Genomic DNA, 22,831 nt, shown 5'->3' on the forward strand with positions numbered 1-22,831 from the left:
GGAGAAAGAAAAAAGAAGAACGTGAACAATTACAGATCATTTAGAAGTATTTGTGGTTGACAGTGATATACTATCTGAAATTTGCTTTCATGTACTCCAGCAAATACTTGTTAAAAAAGTGAATGGGGTAAGGGGGGCAAGAGCAGATTTTATAGCATTAGTAAAATGTTGATAATTGTTCAAGTTGGATAATGGATGCATTGGGGCATTATTTCACTAACTTTTGTGTATGCTTGAACATTGCCATAATAAAAAGCTTTCATTTTCCTTTCTCTTTCTTCAGAGGACTTTCCAAAGAGGTTTTTTAAAAACTGTTTTAATATATTTTATATTAAATATCATATGCTTGTGTAAAGTAATCTATCATAATAGCCAGAAATCTAGGAATCCCTGGGTGGCGCAGCGGTTTAGCACCTGCCTTTGGCCCGGGGCCCGATCCTGGAGACCCGGGATCGAATCCCACGTCAGGCTCCCGGTGCATGGAGCCTGCTTCTCCCTCTGCCTGTGTCTCTGCCTCTCTCTCTCTCTCTCTCTCTCTGTGACTATCATTAATTAATTAATTAATTAATTTTAAAAAATAGCCAGAAATCTGGCTCAGGAAGGAGATCTAATAACCAGTGCCCCCTGGTTCACACTCTATGTATAAGGCTGGATACGAGGAGTCAGGAGAGAGATCCCAGCTGCTGGACCCATACATACACCAGAGCTCTCTTCCAGCTGTGATCACACACCTCCTCTCCATCCTCTGGCTTTTGGCTTTCTCTTGACCAGACGAGGACAGAGAATACAGAGGGTAGCCTAAGGACATCCAGAGTGTTGAGTGGCAATTAGTATCTGAGGACCCGCAAGGTATTCAGTTTTGTCTTGTTTCTTTATCTTATCTTTCCTGGTATAATATTGAGTTAGAGAACTTATATCCTCCAGCTTTTCAAACATGTCTACACTCATACTATGAGACAACCTCTTTTCTTGGTACTGTAGTAGACTAACAATGCTTTCAGCCAGAGGGAAAGGGATTTATCATGTGAGCTCTCAAAGTCCATTTTAATTATTTGGTTCTAACATGGTGGATTTTCTGGGATTAGCTGAATGAATCATCACTGGGGTTTTATGAAAAATAGAGCAATTGTATAATAGCATGCCCATTATGAACCAACAACCACAGCATCAGACCTAAAAACAGGCAGTGAATCTTCTCTCCTTGTGTGACACAAACCTAGTCATTCCATTTATTTATTCAGAAAACCACAATCAAGAAAAAAATCTCTTATAATCTATTTAGTTAATTCAATAAAAAGGTGATTGAAACATAACTTTTTATAAACATTTGGGATGCCATTGAGATAGTCAACATGTGGTAGGAAAGACAGATACAAAAACATGTAATAAATACAGTGATTTGGTTTTGGTTAAAATGCAAGTTTGAATACATATATTTTCTCCCCCAAGTCCCACTAAAATGACAGTAAAAGGAATAAACTCAGTTGTACAAAGGAAAGAAGAGGGTGGACAAGAGCAACCAAATTTTGGAAGCTGGAGGGCAGATGAATAAGTAGTAATTAGCCAGACCTGAGAAAGTTCAATCCTAAACTGGCCACAAGAAAAAGAAGCAAACACATAAACAAAACCCTCAGATTTGTAGCACAGAACCCCAGGCAGCCTCAGGAATTGGCAACAACAAGTACATCAGGAGGATGGAATGAATGTGGTGCCTGTTGAAAGAAAAGAAGACCTGAATCTCCTGCCCCACTCTCAGTAGTGACACAGAGCCCCTCATCCACCCTAGTAGAGACCAAAGCTGAGGCCAGGAGTGGAAGGCAGGTACTCAGGACTTTAGCAGGCAGAGTAACTGAACAATTGCACATGGAATATTGAGATCCCCACCTCTCTTCCTTCCTTGGCTCCTAGAATGTGGGCAACCATACCCTCCAGGTGGGGGACTACAAGGCTCATCTTTGGGGACCCAACCAGCCCTGAAATCAGGCAAAGCCAAATCACCCTCTGGAGAACCTCACAGAGAAAGCTTCCATGGCATCCCACTCTTAAAGATGAGCAAACAGCTGGAGACTATCAGAGACTTGAGGAAAGTATGTACATCAGAGACAAAAATCAAAACAAATAAAGAAAAATAACCTGGAGGAAACAGAAACTGCAACAGGAGAATTATCCTCAGGGACATAAGAGAAAACATTGCATCAGGGGAACGGAAAAGCAAATTTAAAGGAGTTCTTGGAAATTAAAAATATGGTAGCAGAAATTAAATATACAATAGGAAATTTGGAGGGTATGATGGGAGGAATGACTCAGAAAGCAGAGCAAAAAGCAATTAGAGGGAAAGTGAGAGAGAAAACAAGTCCAAAAGGTCCAATGTTTGAATGATAGTTCCAGTAAAAAAAAAAAAAAAAAAAAAGAGCAGAGAAACTGGGGGGGGGGGGGGGGGGGGGGATAAAATCACCTGTGAAATAAATTAAGAAATTTTCCCAGAGCTTGAAGTCACCAGATCGAAAGGATACACCATGTGAAAGATACACAGTAAATGGAAACAAATCCAAATGAAAGCATATCACTGTGACATTACAGAACACTGGAGCAAACAAGATATCTCAAAAGCTTCTGGAGAGAGGGAAAGATTTTCATACAAGTGTCGAGAATCAGAATGGCATCAGATTCTGAACCATGACATTGGAAGCTAGAAGAAAATGAAGCAAATGCCTTCAAAGATTCTATGGGGAAATTATTTTCCACCTACACTGCTATACCTGCCTAACTATTAATTAAGTGTGAGGGCACAAATTCATCAAGCAATGTCTCAAAACACGTATCTCCTATGTACCCGTTTATTAGGATATGATTTGCCAAAAATGGACATGTAAACCAAAAAAAAGAGTAGACATGGGATCCAGGGAACAGAATCAAACACAGTGGAGAGGAAGAAATTCCCAGGAGATGTTGAGAATGGCCACCTGCATGGCATGCCTGAGGAGCAACCCCCACAGAATGGAGCTGGTCAAAGGACTCTGCAGGAGAAGAGTTCCAGAAGGGAAAACTGAATCTTTTTTTTTTAATTTATAAATTAATTTTTATTGGTGTTCAATTTACCAATATACAGAAAAACACCCAGTGCTCATCCTGTCAAGTGTCCGTCTCAGTGCCCGTCACCCATTCCCCCCCACCCCCCGCCCTCCTCCCCTTCCACCACCCCTAGTTCATTTCCCAGAGTTAGGAGTCTTTATGTTCTGTCTCCCTGATATTTCCCACACATTTCTGGGAAAACTGAATCTTAATGTTTTGTAAGATTTAGGCATTTAGGCATTTGAAGAAGAACAATGAAAACTAACAAAACAACTGACTTTGAGAGAACAAAAGTTGCACAGGAAAAGAAAATTTATGGCACACGACTTATCTGTGAATAGCTTTTATAATAATAATGTCTAATAATGCAAATATTAAATATTAAGGGAACCAAAATTACACCTTAACTATCCTGGAAAAATGAGAAACCAGAAGGTAGGCAAATGTGGGCCTGTGAAAGAAAGGTGAAACCACATTTTCTACAGTGGACATCAAGAGTCAATGCCTTCATCTTAGAAACGAGGAAGTAGCAGTAATATAAAAATGTTATTTAGAAATATAGTGCTCGATGCTGGAAGGCTCAGCTGGGGTTGAAAGAGGAGCAGTCCATGGCGAGGAGGGGAGGAGAGAACTGTTTTTAAGGAGTAGGCCTTGTAAACCTATTTGACCTTTTACATCATTGCATGTACAACTGATAAAAACTAAATTTAAAATGTATAAACTTAAAAAAATAAAAAATAAAATGTATAAATAATAGTACATCTGATGGAGGAATAACAAGGGAGTATGAAGGAAAATATTAATGAGTACATCTGTTAGGAGATAATTCTCCATGAGTCTCAGGCATTTCTGCATGTCTTATGAGCAGAAACACTGATGTCTTTGCCCTGGACTACCTTTTTAAGCATGTTTGTAGAGCAGACAGCCCAGAAGACAGAAACAGTGTTCCCCCCTCCATAGCAAAAAGCAGGCATTACTGGCCATTATATAAGGGCCATGAGGTGCCTGGATGACTCAGTCGGTTAGGTACCCAATGTTGATTGTGGCTCAGGTCATGATCTCAGGGTTGTGAGATCCAGCCCTGCATTAGCTCTGTGCTCAGTGGGGAGTCGGCTATCTCCCTCTCCCTCTCTCTCTCTGCCTCTCCCCACCAAATAAATAAATAAATAAATCTTAAAAAAAAAAAGATTTGGGGTCTTAAGCTCAAGGTTCCTCTCCTACAATGCAGCCTACCTACTGTAGAGGTATCACCTGTCACTTTTCATGTTGCCCTGTGGGAACTGGGTCTCAAATAACTAATGCTGATGCACTGGCTACTGCTATTGCTATGAATGACATTGTCCTTCATCTCAGACCTAGGAGTTTCACATTATCTCTCAGTGTCCACAAAACTGTAACAAGCTAACCTGCAAAATCTCAGACTCTGCACAGTTCTTGATAGAGACCTGGGACTCACCGGGGAGAGGGGGGTGGGTACAAAAAAAACAAAAAACAAAACCTCTTTCTCTACCTCCAACACAGAGTGAGGAAACCAAAATGATGTTTCAAAAACATCAGAGCTCATTAACACCAATCCTTCACAAACTTACAAAATAAAGAAGAGGAAAGAACACTTTCCAATTCATTTTGATACCAAAACTAAACACAAAGACATTGCAAGACAACTACAGGCCAGTATTCATTATGAATAAGGAAGCAAAAATCCTCAACAAAATACTAGGAAACTGAATCCAGCAACAAAAAAACTTATACACCATTCCAAGCAGAACTTATCCCAAGAATGCAGAGTTAGTTCACCATATGAAAATTAACCAATGCAATACACTGTATTGCTAGTATGAAGGACAAAAAACCAAGCTGATCATTTCAATATATGCAGAAAAAATATGTCAGAATCCAACACCCATCCATGACAGTAACACCCAGCAAACTGCAAATAGAAGGGAACTCCCACAACATGATTAGAAGCATCTGTGAAAACCCCACAGCTAACATCAGACTTAGTGGTCAAGGACTGAAACCCCTAAAATCAAGAACAAGACAAGAATGTCTATTTTTTCCACTTCTATTCAACATTATACTGGAGGTTCCAATCAGGGCAATTAGGAAAGAAAAATAAAAGACATCCAGATGAGACAAGAATAAATAGTTGCGTATGACATGATCTTTAATTTAGAAAATCCTAAAGAATACAAACACCAAAAATAGTTTTTAGAGCTAATAAATGAATTCAGCAAGGCCACAGGATGCAAGATCAGTGTACAAAAAAAAATGTATTTCTACGCACTCACAATGAACAATCTGAAAATGAAATTTAAAAAACAATTCCATTTATAATAGTATCAAAAAGAATAAAATACTTAGGAATAAATGTGACTCCAAAAGTGCAGGACTTCTATTGTGAAAACTCCAAAGCATCATGAAAAGAAACTGAAAACCTATATAAAATATGAGATATTGCACCCAAAAATTGACATGCTTATCCTAAAATGCATGTGGAAATGCAAGAGTCCTAGAATATGCAAAAATCTTGAAAAGGAACAAAATTAGAAGACTCACATTTCCTAATTTCAAAATTTAGAAATATTGTCTATTTTTTAACAGCCCAAAGGTAGAAACAACACAAGTCTCTACTTATTAATGAATACACAAAGGAAATATGGTACATTCATACAATGGAATATTATTTGCCAGTAAAAAGGAAAGGAGTACTAACACAAACTACCATGTAAATAAACCCTGAAAACATTATGCTAAGTAAAAGGAAGCTGTCACAAAAGACCTTGCATGATTCTATTTATGTGAAATGTACAGAAAAGGCAAATGCATAGAGATAGGAAGTAGATTTGTGGTTGTCAGGGGGAATCAGAGACAAGAAATGACTGCTAATGGGTACAGGGTACAGGGTTGCTTTTTAAGGAAACAGAAATGTCTTGAAATTAGATGGTGGTAATGGTTCCACAGCTCTGTGAACATACTAAAACACACTGAATTACATATTTTTTAAAAGATTAATTTTATGGCATGTAGATTATATCTCAATAAAGAAGTTTTAATAAAGGGAACTCTTCCCTTTTCTGCCCCCAAAGTAATCAGCTTTTGTGTTTGACACTAATGAGGAGAATTCACTGAATTGCCCACAGGGAGAGTGCATGGAGATGAGTTCTTTGCTCGGAAGAAGCAGAAATGGTTCAAAGGAGAGACAGAAATGTAGATGTAGGTTTCTAGAGACAAAGAGCGAGAGATGGTGGTGGCAGGTGACACCTAGTGGCAGGAATCTATTCCCTGCTCATAAAAGGCTCCAGGAGGAGATGACAACATAGTGGCCAAAGGAACTTGCAAGAGATTCCTGTGTCAATGCTTGACACACAGAAATCTTGCCTTTTGAGGGACCAGCTGAGCTTGGAGAGCAGGCATCTTGGTGATAGTTATAATGAACTGACTACCATAACCCCACTCCTGGGGCTTTTCTAGCTGCAGTGAGCCTCCAGGATTCCTGAATATCCCACAAGGAAAGGGCTCCTCCCAAAGGACTCAGCTGGCTTCCTGCTGACAAAGCCCCCACTTTGGCTCTTATTCCAGCCAATGGAATCCAGCCGATCTTTAAGACTCGGTTGTGTCTTCCTTCTAGCCCCTGGTTTTAGCCTGTTTCTGCCTAAGCCTCTGGTGCAGGATCCCCTCATCTCCCACCCCTGCAGCAGCCAGTTGTCACACACAATATTTCCAATCTGTGGAAAATTCCTTCCGAAGAATGGAACACAGGAATTCCTTGAGCAAGCTGAGTGAACTCTCATTTCTCCATTTTAGCTCTACCTGAATACCCAATGAGTGGGGCTCTGGGCAGAGAGGTTCCTCCAGAGTCCAGCCCTAAGTCCCTTCTGCTTCCAGTCCTCCTTAACCATCTGACATATTTTCACCATCTTCCTTGTATAATTCTAGGAGACCCAGGAATCTGTCTGTCCTCCCCGCAGGACCAGAGAAGCTCTCTTCCTCTCCATCCCCAGCAAGAATTTCTCTCAAACAACCTCTCTGTCTTTCTCTTTTTTTTATATATATATTTTTTTTAATTTTATTTTTTTATTTATTTATGATAGTCACAGAGAGAGAGAGAGGCAGAGACACAGGCAGAGGGAGAAGCAGGCTCCATGCACCGGGAGCCCGACGTGGGACTCGATCCCGGGTCTCCAGGATCGCGCCCTGGGCCAAAGGCAGGCGCCAAACCGCTGCGCCACCCAGGGATCCCTCTCTGTCTTTCTCATTCAGCCTGGGGCCCAGTCCTAAAGGTCGAGAGGCTGCCGAGGACAAACCTGAATTATCAAAAAGAGAAAACACATTGGAAAGTATTTCAAAAAATTAATTACCTCATGAACAAATGTAGAGTAAAATGGACATCTAACAGTTACTTTTTGTTGTCTCTGCTAGGAGCTGTTCTGAGCACTTTGCGTATGTTAATTTATTTAATTATCACAAGAGCCTGTGAGGTAGATGCTCTAATTACCTTTACAGACTATGGCAGAAACAGAAGCCACCTAAAGAGGTCACACAGAGGGTAAATGCTGAATCTGAGACTCAAAATCCAGATAGTCTGGCCCCAAAGTCTGTATTTTTTAACCAGGAGGCTAAATTGTCTCTCCATACCAGACAAATTAAATCAGAATATTTGGGTATAGGGCCTGGGCATCAATATTTTTTCAAAGCTCTTTAGATTCCTCTAATATGTGGTCAGGATTGAGAACCACTGCCCTGGCTAATGTCCATTGTTCATTCATTCAACAAAGCTTTATTGAATGACTTCTAGGTAATAAGCCTATGTCAAGCCCTGGAGAAAAAGTATATGCAGCCCCAGCCTTGAAGGAGCAAAGTGAGGGCAAAACAGGAAGTTACTACATGAGTGGACTAATGCTTTCAGCCAGAGAAGAGTGTAGCTGTGCTCCTAAGAGAAATAGCTTGTTCTAGGTTTGGAGCACAAAAACTGTGAGGTGAGCTTAGGATATCTTGTTATACCAGGAAGCAAGTGAACTGTCAGAGACTTATAAGGGAGCCATATCAAAAGACAGAGAAGCCAGCCTAAAGGAGCAGTCAGTGGCCAAATTTGGAATCATTTAAACATCAAAAATCAGGGCAGCCCAGGTGGCTCAGCGGTTTAGCGCCATCTTCAGCCCAGGGTGTGATCCTGGAGACCCGGGATTGAGTCCCATGTAAGGCTCCCTGCGTGGAGCCTGCTTCTCCCTCTGCCTGTGTCTCTGCCTCTCTCTCTCTGTCTCTCATGAATAAATAAATAAAAATTTAAAAAGAATAAAGGGAAACTTCTAAAAAAAAACCTCAAAAATCATTATTAAATATTGATTGAATATATAACAAATGTAGAAGGAATGCTAAAGAATATATAGAATTCTCATTTTTCAACTCCTAATATAGTAATTGGTTCAGGCAAATCATCAAAGGTTATGCACAGGATATGCACATGGCACCAAAGTATTACCCAATATTAACTACAATACTAATAGTAACTACAATGAGGAAAAATATATACTTTTACAGTGGTGAAATAGGATGGTCACCATAGTAACCAAATAATCATCATTAAAAATGTGATAATCATATAGTACAATTGACCCTTGACCTCCTCATGCAGTCAAAAATCCACGTACAGGGATCCCTGGGTGGCTCAGCGGTTTGGCACCTGCCTTCATCCCAGGGCGTGATCCTGGAGTCCCGGGATCAAGTCCCACATCAGGCTTCCTGCATGGAGACTGCTTCTCCCTCTGCCTGTGTCTTTGCCTCTCTCTCTCTCTCTGTGTTTCTCATGAATAAATAAATAAATAAAATCTTAAAAGAAAAATCCACATACAGCTTTTGACTCTCCAAAAACTTAATAGTCTACTCTTGACCAGAAGCCTTACCAATAACATAAACAGTCAATTAACACATATTTTCTATGTTATGTGTATTATATACTAAAATAGTTACATTAAAATAAGCTAGAGAGAAGAAAATGTTAAAATCATAGGAAGGAGAAAATATATTTACAGTACTATACCATATATACTGAAACAAATTGGCAAATCAGCAGACCCATGCAATTCAAACCCATGTCATTTAAGGATCAGCTGTATTTTCTTTCTGTGTAATACAGTAGGAAGGATTCTTGCCCACCTACCACCACCAAAATGATAAACTTGTGTCTAATCAAGCCTCTAGACCTCCAAATTATAGGGAATACAAAAAAGAGGAACAAGTTAAATGACCCTATGAGGAAACAGACAGATTCAGGATATGGATATTCAAACAAGAAAACTGGCCCAGTCCTTAAAAAAAAAAAAAAAAAAAAAGTTATAGTCAAGGGGAAAAAATGGTGGTGCCATTCTAAATAAAAAGAGATAAAAAAAAAAAAAAAGATCAGAGAGACATAAAAAATCAAATATAAAGTGTGAGTGTTTATTGGATTCTGATTGAAAAGAACAGTCATGTAAGACATTTTTGGGACAACTAGGGAAATCAGAACATGGACAGGATATTATTTAATGTGATAGAATTAAGGTTTTTCCTTAGGTGTGATAATGGTATTGTAATTATGTAAAGAAATATCTTTATTCTTAGAAGAAGCATGCTGAGTATCTAGGGATGAAGTGTCATGTCTGCAATGAATTTTTAAGGGTTTGAGAAAAAGAAAATTTGTGTTCATGTGTACCCATGAGGGAGGCAGTAAAAATATGGAAACATGTTAACTATTATTGAATCTAGATGTAAAGTCTGCAGGTATTCATTGTATTCTTTCAACTGTTTCAAATTTCTCAAAATAAAAAATTGAGAAAGGAGCAAAAAGCTTTGGTGGCAACTACATGATCAACTTCTGTTTTATCCTAGGACTGTTGGTCACAGAGAGAAATATAGTACAATTGAATTTGTCTGTTTTACCGTTGTAATTTCAGTGTTCTCAGAGAAATTGTACTAAAAATTGTAATATCCTGAAGGAGAGTTGCTACTTTTGTTTTTTATATGTTGTATATATTGTTTGTATTTCCAAAAATAATGGAGATCGTTTAAAGAATAAGCATAGGTGCAATGAAACTAAAAACATGCTTTGTATTAAGTGGAAGGATTAACTGCTAATTTTATCAGAAAACCTAAGCTAAGAAAAAGTCTAGAATTTAGCTCAGCTTCCTGGCCACCAAGGCAAAGAAGGAAAAACAATGGGTTCTAAAGCTTCTGTTGAGGGAAGCATACAAGTGTCTCCTTCTACTGCTTCTCAACCAAGTCGGCCTCATTCTTTTCTCACTTCCATCTGTGTTCTTCCCAGAGACCTTCCATGATGCAGGGTAAGATGGCGCAACAACCATCAATTTCACCCTGCTCTGCCACGCCCAGCACTGTTCTCTAGAGGCTAGAGCAGTGGAGTGAGGATCAGTTCATGTGCAGGAGATCAGGAAGGTAATATCCTCCAACAACCAGGACCTCCTGTCAGTAGAGAGTGAGAGGCTAGCTTGCCCTCCTGAAATCCTGTGGCCTCATTGCATCTGTTCCTGTCCTGGCTGCTAAGGAACTAACTCCCTGTTCCACACCAGCTTTTCCCTCCACACCAATTGGCCTCATTTTCCAATTAAGTTTCCAATAAATAAAAGTAACCATCTGCCTTAGGCTGAGCTCCTCCAAAAATAGACACTGAGACAGGATTTGAGTTACATGGTTCTGGGAGGCATTAAGAGAAGGGAAGAGAGTAAGACAGGAAAGGAAGGTGGCCAGGAGGAAGAATTAATTGGCAGATTACCACCGTGGGCCACTGGCATTCAACCTCATTGGAAAACTCAGAGACAGTATGGATCAGCCTCTGGGTTGTTCCCTATGCTGGAGAATCTGAGGTATTTATCCTCAGATTGACTTCTTGGCACTCCCAAGCTGCCCCACTTTAACTGAGAAAAATCCTCAGGCAAAGAGTAGCAGGTGGATGTAATCAGCATGTTCTGGAACAAACGTCACAAAGAGGATATGGCTGACAGCTGATCCATCAAGGATATCACTGACGGTGCCTTCTACACCATCCTAACCACCCACCTTTAAACAAAGAGGGTTTATTACTTCTAACTAAAAAGATGCAACTGAACAGATTCAGCTTCTTGTGGTTTTAGCCGACTGTCACCGTTTTCATCTTGCACCAGCTTCTTCTTATCATGTAATCACTGGTTTTGCATTCTTTTTTCTAGAATGCATCCAAGAATAGGAACGCAGCCTCAGTGCTCTGTGCTGAGCTGGCATACAGATCTATGCATGCTTTATAAGTTTTTGCAAACTTGAAAGGTTGACATTGATTCGTAAGCATGACCATTTTCTCTCCTATCTCCAAGCTGGGAAAGGTTGGGCAAGTCTGCTATCGGCTGGACTACAGGCAGCAGGGAAGGCCAGGATTGCATACTATTTTCAACATTGACATCGCAATGGCCATGACAGAATAGAATTTAGGGAACTCTGTTCTTTTTTTTTTTTTTAATTAATTTTTATTGGTGTTCAATTTACCAACATAGGGAACTCTGTTCTTAATAAAACTTACTCAGAAATAATTTCAAGCTTACAGAAAAGTCATAAAAATGAAAATAGCATAATCAATACACAGATTCACCTATTTAACAAGTTGCCCCTTTTGCTTTATTTAGCATTTGCTTAGTCACTGAAGCCATCTGGCCGTAGGTATGTATATATTCATACATGTGGACAGATACAGAACTTTGTTCTAATCATATGCGAGTAAGTTACATACATCACGTCCACGTCCACCCCTAAATATCGGAGTCTGGGGAACCAAAAGAATACTCTCTTACATAACCACAATGTAACTAACAATTTTAGGAGTTTTAACATTGATTCATATTTCATTTATTCTACTCTTAGTATTCTAGTTTTGCCAATTGACCCAATAATGTCCTTTACAGCACTTTTTCCTCTCCATACCCATCTATGATCAGACATTGCATTTTGTTGATATGTCTCTTCAGTTTCCTTAAATCAGAAATATTTCTACATACATTTTTTTTGCCTTTTATAACATTGGCATTGTAAAATAATATGGTCTTCCCCTCCTTTTAAATAAAATATTCCTCTTCTGAGATCCAGCCGATGTTTCCTTGTGATTAAACCCAGGTTATGTATTCCTGGCTAGAATATCACATTCCTGCTGTGTTCTTCTCAGGACATGACATCTAGAGGCAAATCAAGCCCATTGGCCTTCCGTGGCAGTGTTATTTTTATTTACCTGGTCAAGGTATTGTCTAACTTCACCACTGTATGGTTACTATTTTTTCCTCGCAACTGATAGGCAATCTGTGAGGAGATGCTTTAAAACCACGCATTTTCATTTTTTCACTTAATATCTCCCAGAAATCACTCCATATCAGGTAATAGAGATCATCCTGGCTCATTTTAACAGCTGGGTAGTGTTCCATTCTGTGTATGTATCATAGGAACTCTATTCTTTATTTTTTGCCAAGGTAACTCCCCAACATCTCTTTGGACCAAAAGCTAGGGCCAGCTCCCTGATTTTAACAAGAGACTGTAAACGGGGTCCCAGTCAAGATGGAGTAAGCACGTGTCACCCTATCTCTCCCACTGAATGCAAGCACCCCTGGGCAGAATGCTTGGGGCAGCTACCTGAGAACTCTGAAACTAAAAGGTCATGGGCAGATTGAAGAAGAAGATTGATTTGCAGTATCAGCAAATCAATAAGTTCCCCCATTTGTTTTCCCTGGTACCCATTGGCCAAGACTCAAAGCCTGCCGGAAACCTCAAACTTCGCACCAAGGGTGAACAGAAAGAGCTCCAAGAGAAGCCCTCTACTTCTTTTTCAAGAAACAAGAGAGAGGACGACATGGGTCAGAGAAAATGGAAGGTATTTTCTTCTTCTTCATTCTTTCCCACTTCATTCTTTCCCACCCCAACCTTCAGGAAATGAGAGGTCATGACTGGCAGCAGCAGGGTCTGGGCTGGCACCCTGCTCTCTTGACCAGAGGAACTTTGGTCCCAAGAGTGTGAAGAAAGAGCCCATTGCTTTTCTCTCTCAATCTATTGGCACTGAGACCTGGAAGCAAACACACTCAAGGAAAATGTGCAGGAGTGTAGGGAATCTAAAACCCCAGCTTTTTAGCTAAAAGACTAGGAATGGAACCTAGAGACTTCCTAGGGGCAAAAAAGTGTCAGGAAGATTGCAGATAGGAGCAAGCTCAAGAAAACCATCCCATAGTTTTTGGCTTTTGGCTCAGAGGAAGCAAAGGTGCTACTGTGTTAAGTCGCCCCAAATCCGGGTTCATCTGACACCAGCCATCTCCACCATGCCACCTAGGTTCAACCTCAAGGAGATCAAAGTCATATGCCTGCCACATTTGTCCTAGCCCCAAAGATCAGACCCTGGGTCTTTCCCAAAAAAACATTGATGATCACATAGCCAAGGCAACCGGTTGTTGGAAGGGTCTAAGGATTTCAGTGAAACTGACCATTCAGAACAGACAGATCCAGATGGAAGTGGTACTTTCCACCTCTGCCCTGATTATCAAAGGCCTTAAGGAACACCAGAAGACAGAAAGAAGCAGAAAAACATTAAGCACAGTGGAAATAATCTCATTTGATGAGATCGTCAACATTGCCTGAGAGATGGCGGCACTGCGCTTTAGCCACTAAAGCCACTGAGCTTTAGCCAGGTTCCATCTCTGAGATGGAACTGAAGAGATCCTGGAGACTGCCCACTCTGTGGGCTGCAGTGTTGATGGTCATCAGCCTCATGACATCATAGATGGTATCAGTATTGGTGCAGTGGAATGCTGGTTAGTTAGAACCACAAAGGAAAATATTTCAATAAAGGATCATTTGACAATCAAATAAAAAGATCCCATAAAGTTGGTTATGAGTTCCTGGGCTCATGCTCCACCTGCATATGGATGATTTAGCCCTAAATGGTATACCAAAGTCTTTGAGAACTGATCTGAATAATAATCACTGCTCAGTCCCTGCCTGGCCACTGTGTAACACACCCATGAGAGAGCCCAACGACATTGCAAGGGCTTTGAAAACTGAGCTGACAGTTTGTGGGAGCACAGCCCACAAAAGGTAGGTAGGTACTGGCAATATACCTCACTGGGTCAGTTTTCTACTTAGAAAAAAAAATCAATATTTTTCCATAAGATTTAAACAAGACCCAGATTCATAATATTCACAATGCCTATATGTAATTCAGAATTTTTGACATACCAAGCACCAAGAAAATATCAACATCTCACAACAGAGAAGACAAGACAACATGACAGCTCTGAGATGAGACAGATTTTGAAATAACTAGGCAAACACATTAAAGCAGTAATTATAATACGGCTCCAAGAAGTGACTACTTTTGAAAGGTATGTAAAGATAGAAAGTCTCAGTAGAGAAATAGAAGTAATTTAAAATTTTTTTCTAAAGATTTTATCTATCTTGGGATCCCTGGGTGGCTCAGCGGTTTAGCACCTGCCTTTGGCCCAGGGTGCGATCCTGGAGTCCCGGGATCGAGTCCCGTGTCGGGCTCCTGGCATGAGGACTGCTTCTCCCTCTGCCTGTGCCTCTGCCTCTCTCTCTCTATGTCTACCATGAATAAATAAATAAAATACTAAAAAAAAAAGTATTTAAAGATTTTATCTATCTTTTCATGAGGGACACAGAGAGAGGCAGAGAGAGAGAGGCAGAGACAGGCAGAGGGAGAAGCAGGCTCCATGCAAGGAGCCTGATGCAGGATTGGATCCCAGGATTCTGGGATCATGTCCTGAGCCGAAGGCAGACTCTCAATCACTGAGCCACCCAGGTGTCCCTAGAATTAATTTTAAAAAAGAAAGAACCAAATGGAAATTTTGGAAATGAGAAATGAAATAACAAATAGATTACCAAATGGGATCAATATCACAATGGAGATGACAGGAAAGAGTGAAAAGTGAGTACTTTTGAATCTAGACAAATACAATTATCCAACTGAAATAACAAAGAGAAAAAAATTGGAAAAAAGTGAGCAGAGTCTTGGGGACCTATGAAACAATGTTAAAGGATCTAATACTCATGCCATGATCCCAGAAGTAAAGGAGAAGGAATATGGGCAAAGAAAAAAAATATGTAAAGGAATAATGGCTGAAAACTTGCCAAATTTGGTTAATAAAATATACTTACAGATTCAAAAAATTCACCAAACTAAAAACAAGGTATACTTGAAAAAACCCACACCCCAACACATCATAACCAAACTTCTAAAAACTAAAGATAGAGAAAATATCTTGAAGAAGCCAGAGAAGAATAACAGATAACATATGAAGGGAAAGTATTAGAATGAGTGTGGATTTCTCAAGTTAGGTCAGAAGGCAATGGAACAAAATTTTTAAGCTCTGAAAAAAAATTATCTGGAATTCTATATGAGCAAAAATATCTTTCAGAAATGAGAGTAAAATTAAGGCATACTGTGATGGAAAAGAACTAAGAGAATTTATGGCCAACAGATCTGCCAACAAAAAGTTAAAGAAAATTCCTCAGATAGAAGGCAAATGACATAGAGAAAGTTGGAACCTCAGAAATCAAGGAAGACAAACAAATGGTAAATAAATATAATGGACTACTTTTCTCCTCTTCAGTTCTTTAGAGTATGTTTGATAGCTGACAACAAGAATTTTAACTTTGACAGTGTTTTTTTTTTTAAGTTTCTATTTTAATTCCAGTTAGTTAACACACAGTGTTATATTAGTTTCAGGTGTATAATATAGTGATTCAACACTTCCATACATCACCCTGTGTTCTTACAACAAATGCATTCCTCATTACAAGAGCAATCCCTGTCACCTATTTCACCCATCCCCCAACCCACTTCCCCTCTGGTAATCAATCATCAGTTTGTTCTCTATAGTTAAGGGTCTGTTTCTTGATATCTCTGTCTCTGTCTCTCTCTTTTCCCTTTACTTATTTTTTTAAATACCATATATGAGTGAAATCATATATTTGTCTTTCTTTGACTGACTTATTTCATTCAGCTTGATACTCTCTAGTTCCATCCATGTCGTTGCAAATGGCAAGATTTCATTCTTTTCTATGGCTAAGTATTGTGTGTGTGTGTGTGTGTGTGTGTGTGTGTGTGTATTCCATTCATCTATCTATTGATAGATACTTGGGCTGCTTCCATATGTTGGCTATTATAAATAATGCTGCTATAAACATAGGGGTGCATGTATCCCTTTGGATTAGTCTTTTTGTATTCATTGGATAAATACCTAGTAGTGCAATTACTGGATCATAAGATAATTCAATTTTTTAACTTTTTGAGGGACCTCCATACTGCTTTCCACAGAAGCTGCACCAGTTTGCATTCCTACCAACAGAGCACGAGTGTTCCTTTTTCTCCAAATCCTCACCAACACCTGTTGTTTCTAATGTTGTTGATTTAGCCATTCTGACAGGTGTGAGGTGTAGTTTTGACTTGCATTTCCCTGATAGGCGATGATGAGCATCTTTTCATGTGTCTGTTGGCCAACTGGATGTGTTCTTTGGAGCAATGTCTGTTCATGTCTTCTGCCCATTTTTTAGTTAGGTTTTTGTTTTTTGGGTGTTAGTTTGATAACTTCTTTATATGTTGTGGATCCTGACCGTTTGTCAGATATGTCATTTGCAATGAGAGATAATGCAGGTATTGTCATTTGCAAATATCGTCTCCCATTTTGAGGGTGCCTAAGTTAGTTTTGTTTCCTTCACTGTGCAGGTTTTTATTTTGATGAAATCCCAATAGTTTATTTTTGCTTTTGTTTCCCTTGCCTCAGGAGACATATCCAGAAAGAAGTTACTACAGCCAATGGTCTGACAGTGTTTTCAGTGTATATTAATGTTACACAGAGGTAGAGATAGGAACTACATGGTTGTAAGATTCCTACATTCCACTTGAAACAATATATTCATTAGTTTGTTAAAAGTTAAATATGTATATTTTAATCCTTAGAATAACTTTAAAAACTATACAAAGTGGTGTGGCTAAATATTCAAGATAAATTATAATGGAATACTAAGACTATTCAAATAATTCAGAAAGAAGGAAAAGAGAAACAAAGGTACAAAAATAAAAGAAATAATAAAATAGTGACCTGAATCCAAATATACCAATATTTACATTAAATATAATGGTCTGTATCGGGTAATCTTATCTCATAGATCTTCCACTTGTACTTAAATATAATCTCATTTTTAAAAACAATGTTGGAGCACTTTGGTGGCTCAGACAGTTAAGTGTCTTATCTGCCTTTGGCTCAGGTCATAATCTCAGGGTCCTGGGAAGGAGCCACCCATCACCAACAGAGTCTGCTTCTCCCTCTCCCTCGCCCCCCACTTGTGCTCTCTTACATGTGCTCTCTCTCAAATTCTTTTAAAAAAAATATCTTCCTTTTGGGAAAATGAAAATCAAAAAATTTACTGAAAGAATCATTTTCTTTCTTTTTTTTTTAATTTTTTTAAAATTTTTATTTATTTATGATAGTCACACAGAGAGAGAGAGAGAGGCAGAGACACAGGCAGAGGGAGAAGCAGGCTCCATGCACCAGGAGCCTGACGTGGGACCCGATCCAGGGTCTCCAGGATCGCGCCCTGGGCCAAAGGCAGGCGCCAAACCGCTGCGCCACCCAGGGATCCCTGAAAGAATCATTTTCTATTTTAACTTCTACTTGTAACTTTAAACATAAAATGTATTCTATATTTCTTATAAATAAACCCAGAATGCTTAGTAGGAGTTCATTGACAATCCATTACAAAGAATACCAATGATCCCTTGATCAAAAGTGGTTTTACATATCCATCCTTTCAACTTGGTGGAAAATAAAAAGCCTTTGATTAACTGATTGAATTTATAGGCAAAGAATGTAACTATGCAACATGATTTTGTAATTACATGTTACCACTAGCTAGCCCTAAAGAGCTGTTGCTCCCCCTTCCACCTCCTTTGCAGATAGACAACTACATATATTCAGCCATTCATTTGTTTCTTTTTGCCCATTTGAATGGACTCTTGGCCTTCTCCACTAGCTGAGGCCATCAGTTGATGGTCTTGCCTATCTGTGACACTCATGACCCTCTTTACTGCTTGAGTCAGGGGCATTTAAATGGCCGCTTTCACTGGCATGTGGATCCTTCACTACTAGAGAGGGTGAGTAACACCCCTCAGCTGAGGACAAACCAACTTAAGCCTGGGGTCTGTTACTCACGCTATGATTTATTATTTATTCACACGCCCATTCATTCAAAATGAAATAGAATTTTGGTTGGCTTATAGAGATGCATACACCACAATTAAGATAGAAATTAAAATAAAGGGGCACCTGGGTGGCTCAGTTGGTGAAGCATCTGCCTTCAGCTCAGGTCATGATCCCAGGGTGCTGGAATGGAGCCCCATATCTGGCTCCCTGCTCAGTGGGGAGTCTGCTTTTCCCTCTCCCTCTGCCTGCCACTCTCCCTGCTTGTGTTCTCTCTCTCTCAATCTCTCCGTCAAATAAATAAAATCTTTCTTAAAAAAGAAATTAAAATAAATTGGGAAGTTGAATGGAGGGAAAATAAAGATAGAAAAATAAAATCAAGCAAAATGAGGTGAAGGTGGAACATAAATATGCCTGAAGTTCTTTTACACTGGCTATATATGGACTGCCAGTTTATCTCTGATCTCACTAGAGACCAGAGCAGAAAGGAAAGTATGCCCTGTTGGCAGTGTCCTCAAGGGAAGAAAGGTACACATCTTTTCATCATGGGGGAAAATTCTCCCCGTAGCCTCATGCAGAGTAGTGGGGAATACCCTCAATAATATTCTATAATGAGTAAAATGGCAAGTTGGCATTTCACTAAAGAGCAAATCAAAAGGAAACAATTCTACAAAGGACTAAAAATATCCTAAGTTTTTGGTTTTCTGATAGTCTGAATTCAAGAATGAAATTTAGGAGCACCTGGGTGGTTCGGTGGTTGAGCATCTGCCTCCGGCTCAGGTCATTTTCCCAGGGTCCTGGGATCGAGTCCCACATTGCGTTCCCCAAAGGGAGCCTGCTTCTTCCTCTGCCTGTGTCTCTGTGTCTCTCATGAATAAATAAATAAAAAATCTAGGGAGGGGGAAGAAATTTAAAGTGTGCTTCTCAAATTTTTCCACAGAAGTACCTCCAAAAACAGACAGTACTCCCTAAAACACATGGGGGTACAGCCCAATGCAGTCCACCACACAGATGGAGTTTCTTTGATATCTCATTTTTTACTTCAAAAAAAGCATGTGAATTTTTTATTTACTTCATGTAAAAGAATGTTTTGAATTGCTTACCATTGGAGGTGTCAGGATGCAGGGAGAGTTTCCTAACTCCTTTAATAATTAATATGCTGTTGCATTAAGTGTGTCTATTTTTGGAAAATTAACTAAATTGAAAAGAGCCAACACTGAGTTCAACCTCCAGTTTCTTTCTCCTTATTAGTCTGATAATGTTTCCAGAACCCAAACTCATATAAATATGTAAATATAAATGCCAACCACTGATTCCTTGCTTTATGAGCGCTGTTGGTAGAAATTTAGGACAGCACCCAGGATAGCCCCACGGAGACGTTTGGCACTGCCAGGTGATTCTGGGTGGCAGCTGTGGCAGTCTGCACTCCACAATCAGGCCTATGTTCTAGTACACTATCTCAGAGCTTTCATACTCAAGAAAACTCGCTGGTTATCTTCTACGCTTCTTTGCCACTAATGCAGTTGTTTTCCTTCCACATAAATAAAGTAAGAGATTTATAGAAAAGATGGTAATATGCATACTTGGTTTTTTAAAAAAATATCTCCCAGGGGCACCTGAGTGACACAGTTGGTTAAGCATCTTGGTTTCAACTCAGGTATTGAACTCGGGGTCCTAGGATTGAATCTATACTGGGCAGGGAGTCTGCTTGAGGATTCTCTCTCTCCCTCTCTCTCTCTACCCCTCCCCCCTCCATTCTCTCTCTCTCTCTCTCTGTCTCTCAAATAAATCTTTAAAATAATATCTCCTCAGGCAGCCCTGGTGGCGCAGCGGTTTAGCGCCACCTGCAGCCCAGGGTGTGATCCTGAAGACCGGGGATCCAGTCCCATGTCAGGCTCCCAGCATGGAGCCTGCTTCTCCCTCTGCCTGTGTCTCTGCCTCTCTCTCTCTGTGTATCTCTCATGAATAAATAAATAAAATCTTTAAAATAAAATAATATCCCCTCAATAAACACTGAAATGAGCAGAAGGAAGCAAAATTAGTGAAGAGAACTGTCCACTCTGCAATTATAAAAGGCCCCAGCCTGCATTAATTTGAATAAGGACACTGGAAGCCTTCATCCAGCTAAAACAAAGCAAAACAGAAACAGTAAGCTAGGTATGGCAATGGGAAAAGACGCATTCCAAGACAATGGCAGTAAATAAGACAGAAAAGGCTATTTCGTCTCAATAGGAGTAACAAGCAAGAAGACGGAACAGCTGTACTGGACACCTGTCATGGTTTAGGCACCGGCCACCTTTCCTGCAATAGTGCCCACAGCCACAGCAGCCAACCCTATGAAGGAGCGATGGTAGTGCTCTGCCCTGACAGGGCCTTGTGACAAGCCTCCAGCTCTCCTCAATTTGTTGAGCTACCTTCCTTCCAATAAATCCCCATTTTGCCAAAGCTAGCCAAAATTGGTTTCTGCTGTTGCTACCAAGAACCCTAATGATACAGCAGGCATGACCCTTTTGCATTTAATAACTTTTAAATATATAAAACAGAAACTTTTACATAAGGTAAGTAGATAAATCCACAAAAATTATGTGGACTTTAAGGTATCTTTCTCAGAAACTGACAGATCAAATAGATATTTTTTAAAAACATAAAGAGATTTAGAGCTATGTTAATTTAAGCTAATTATAATTAAATAAAAGTTCAAAATCAGTTCCTCAATCTCACTAGCTATATTTCACTTTTTAAAATTTTTTATTTATTTATGATAGGCACAAAGTGAGAGAGAGAGGCAGAGACACAGGCAGAGGGAGAAGCAGGCTCCATGCAGGGAGCCCAACACAGGACTTGATCCCGGGTCCCCAGGATCACGCCCTGGGCTGAAGGCGGCGCTAAACTGCTGAGTCACCCAGGCTGTCCACATACAAGGAAATATTATTCAACCATGAAAAAGAAATCCTACTATTTTCCACAAGAAGGATGAACCTGGAGGACATTATGCTAAATGAAATAATCTGGACACAAAAAAATACCAAATATTATACCACATCACCTATATGTGGAATCTAAAATAGTCAAATTTATAGATATGGAGTGTGGAATAGTGGTTGCCAGGGCTTGGGGTAGAGGGAATAGTGATGGTAGTCAAAGCCTACAAACTTTAAGTTTGTAAGTTCTGAGTAAGTTCTGAAAATCTAACGCATAGCATGGTGACTATAGTTAACAATCCTGTATTGTATACTTGAAATTTGCTTCAGTGCTCTCAACATGCGCGCGCGCGCGCACACACACACACACACACACACACACACAAAGGTAACTCTATGTGGTTATGGATGTGTTAATTAGCTTGATTGTGGTATTCTTTTTTTTATAATAAATTTATTTTTTATTGGTGTTCAATTTACCAACATACAGAATAACACCCAGTGCTCATCCCGTCAAGTGCCCACCTCAGCGCCCGTCACCCATTCACCCCCACCCCCCACCCTCCTCCCCTTCCACCACCCCTAGTTCGTTTCCCAGAGTTAGGAGTCTTTATGTTCTGTCTCCCTGTCTGATGTTTCCCACACATTTCTTCTCCCTTCCCTTATATTCCCTTTCACTATTATTTATATTCCCCAAATGAATGAGAACATAAAATGTTTGTCCTTCTCCTTCTGACTTACTTCACTCAGCATAATACCCTCCAGGTCCCTCCACATCGAAGCAAATGGTGGGTATTTGTCGTTTCTAATGGCTGAGGAATATTCCACTGTATACATAGACCACATCTTCTTTATCCATTCATCTTTCGATGGACACCGAGGCTCCTTCCACAGTTTGGCTATTGTGGACATTGCTGCTAGAAACATCGGGGTGTTGATTGTGGTATTCATTTCACAATGCATATCTTAAACATATACAATTTTGTCAATCAATCTCAGTAAAGCTGGAAAAAAGTATATATTCACTTTCATACCTAATTTTGTGTTTGTAATTTTGTGATATTTTCCTTAAAGAGGACCATCAAATTTGTATAAGATTCAGGCCCCACTTATTGGTCTCCTCAATAAGCTGTGGAAAATACAGTAATACCATGATATCCTCCTTCATCCAACAGCCTAGTAGTTATGAGCACAGGTCTTAAGAACCACATATTTGGGTGCATATTCTGGTTCTGCCACTTCTAACTGTATGCCTGTAGGCATAGCATTTAATTGCTGTAAATTTTTCCTAACCCATAAAACTGGAAAAACAATAGTACCTGCTCACCTTGTTATGCAGGAGTTTATAACTTCTAAACCAGTAGAGAGAAGGAACTCCAGACATTGGCCTTCTCCAAGTCTAGTACCCACTCCTCCCTTTGCAGCCTCTCAGGTCTACGGGTGGTAATGGCCCTTGCTATTCTTAGTGGGTCTTTCTGAACCCTGCCCACACCTTTACAATAGTCCCTTCACTAAATTCTCTCAAAATCGCCCACTTAGGGTGTGCCATCTATTTCCTGCAAGGAATACCCTGGTTGAGTATTAGCATCCCTGTCTGCCTTTATGGAAATATAAGCTCAGGGAGGT

General features: G+C 39.8%; 1 protein-coding gene across 2 annotated transcripts in view; it reads left to right on the top strand.

The window, feature by feature from the left end:
* KBTBD12 (kelch repeat and BTB domain containing 12) overlaps positions 1–22,831 on the top strand; it is a 75,688-nt gene that overhangs the window by 49,996 nt on the left and 2,861 nt on the right. Inside the window, exon 7 of one of the 2 annotated variants that reach the window (XM_072720144.1) lies at positions 12,825–13,034. The exons of the other annotated variant lie outside the window; for it this stretch is intronic. Within the exon in view, the coding sequence (XP_072576245.1) occupies positions 12,825–13,012 (188 nt within the window). The 3' untranslated portion in view covers positions 13,013–13,034. Of the gene's footprint in view, positions 1–12,824; positions 13,035–22,831 lie in introns of those variants that run through there. 2 annotated transcript variants of the gene reach the window in all.

This window comes from Vulpes vulpes, chromosome 9 (genome assembly GCF_048418805.1).
Source record: "Vulpes vulpes isolate BD-2025 chromosome 9, VulVul3, whole genome shotgun sequence".
Lineage (NCBI taxonomy): Eukaryota > Metazoa > Chordata > Mammalia > Carnivora > Canidae > Vulpes > Vulpes vulpes.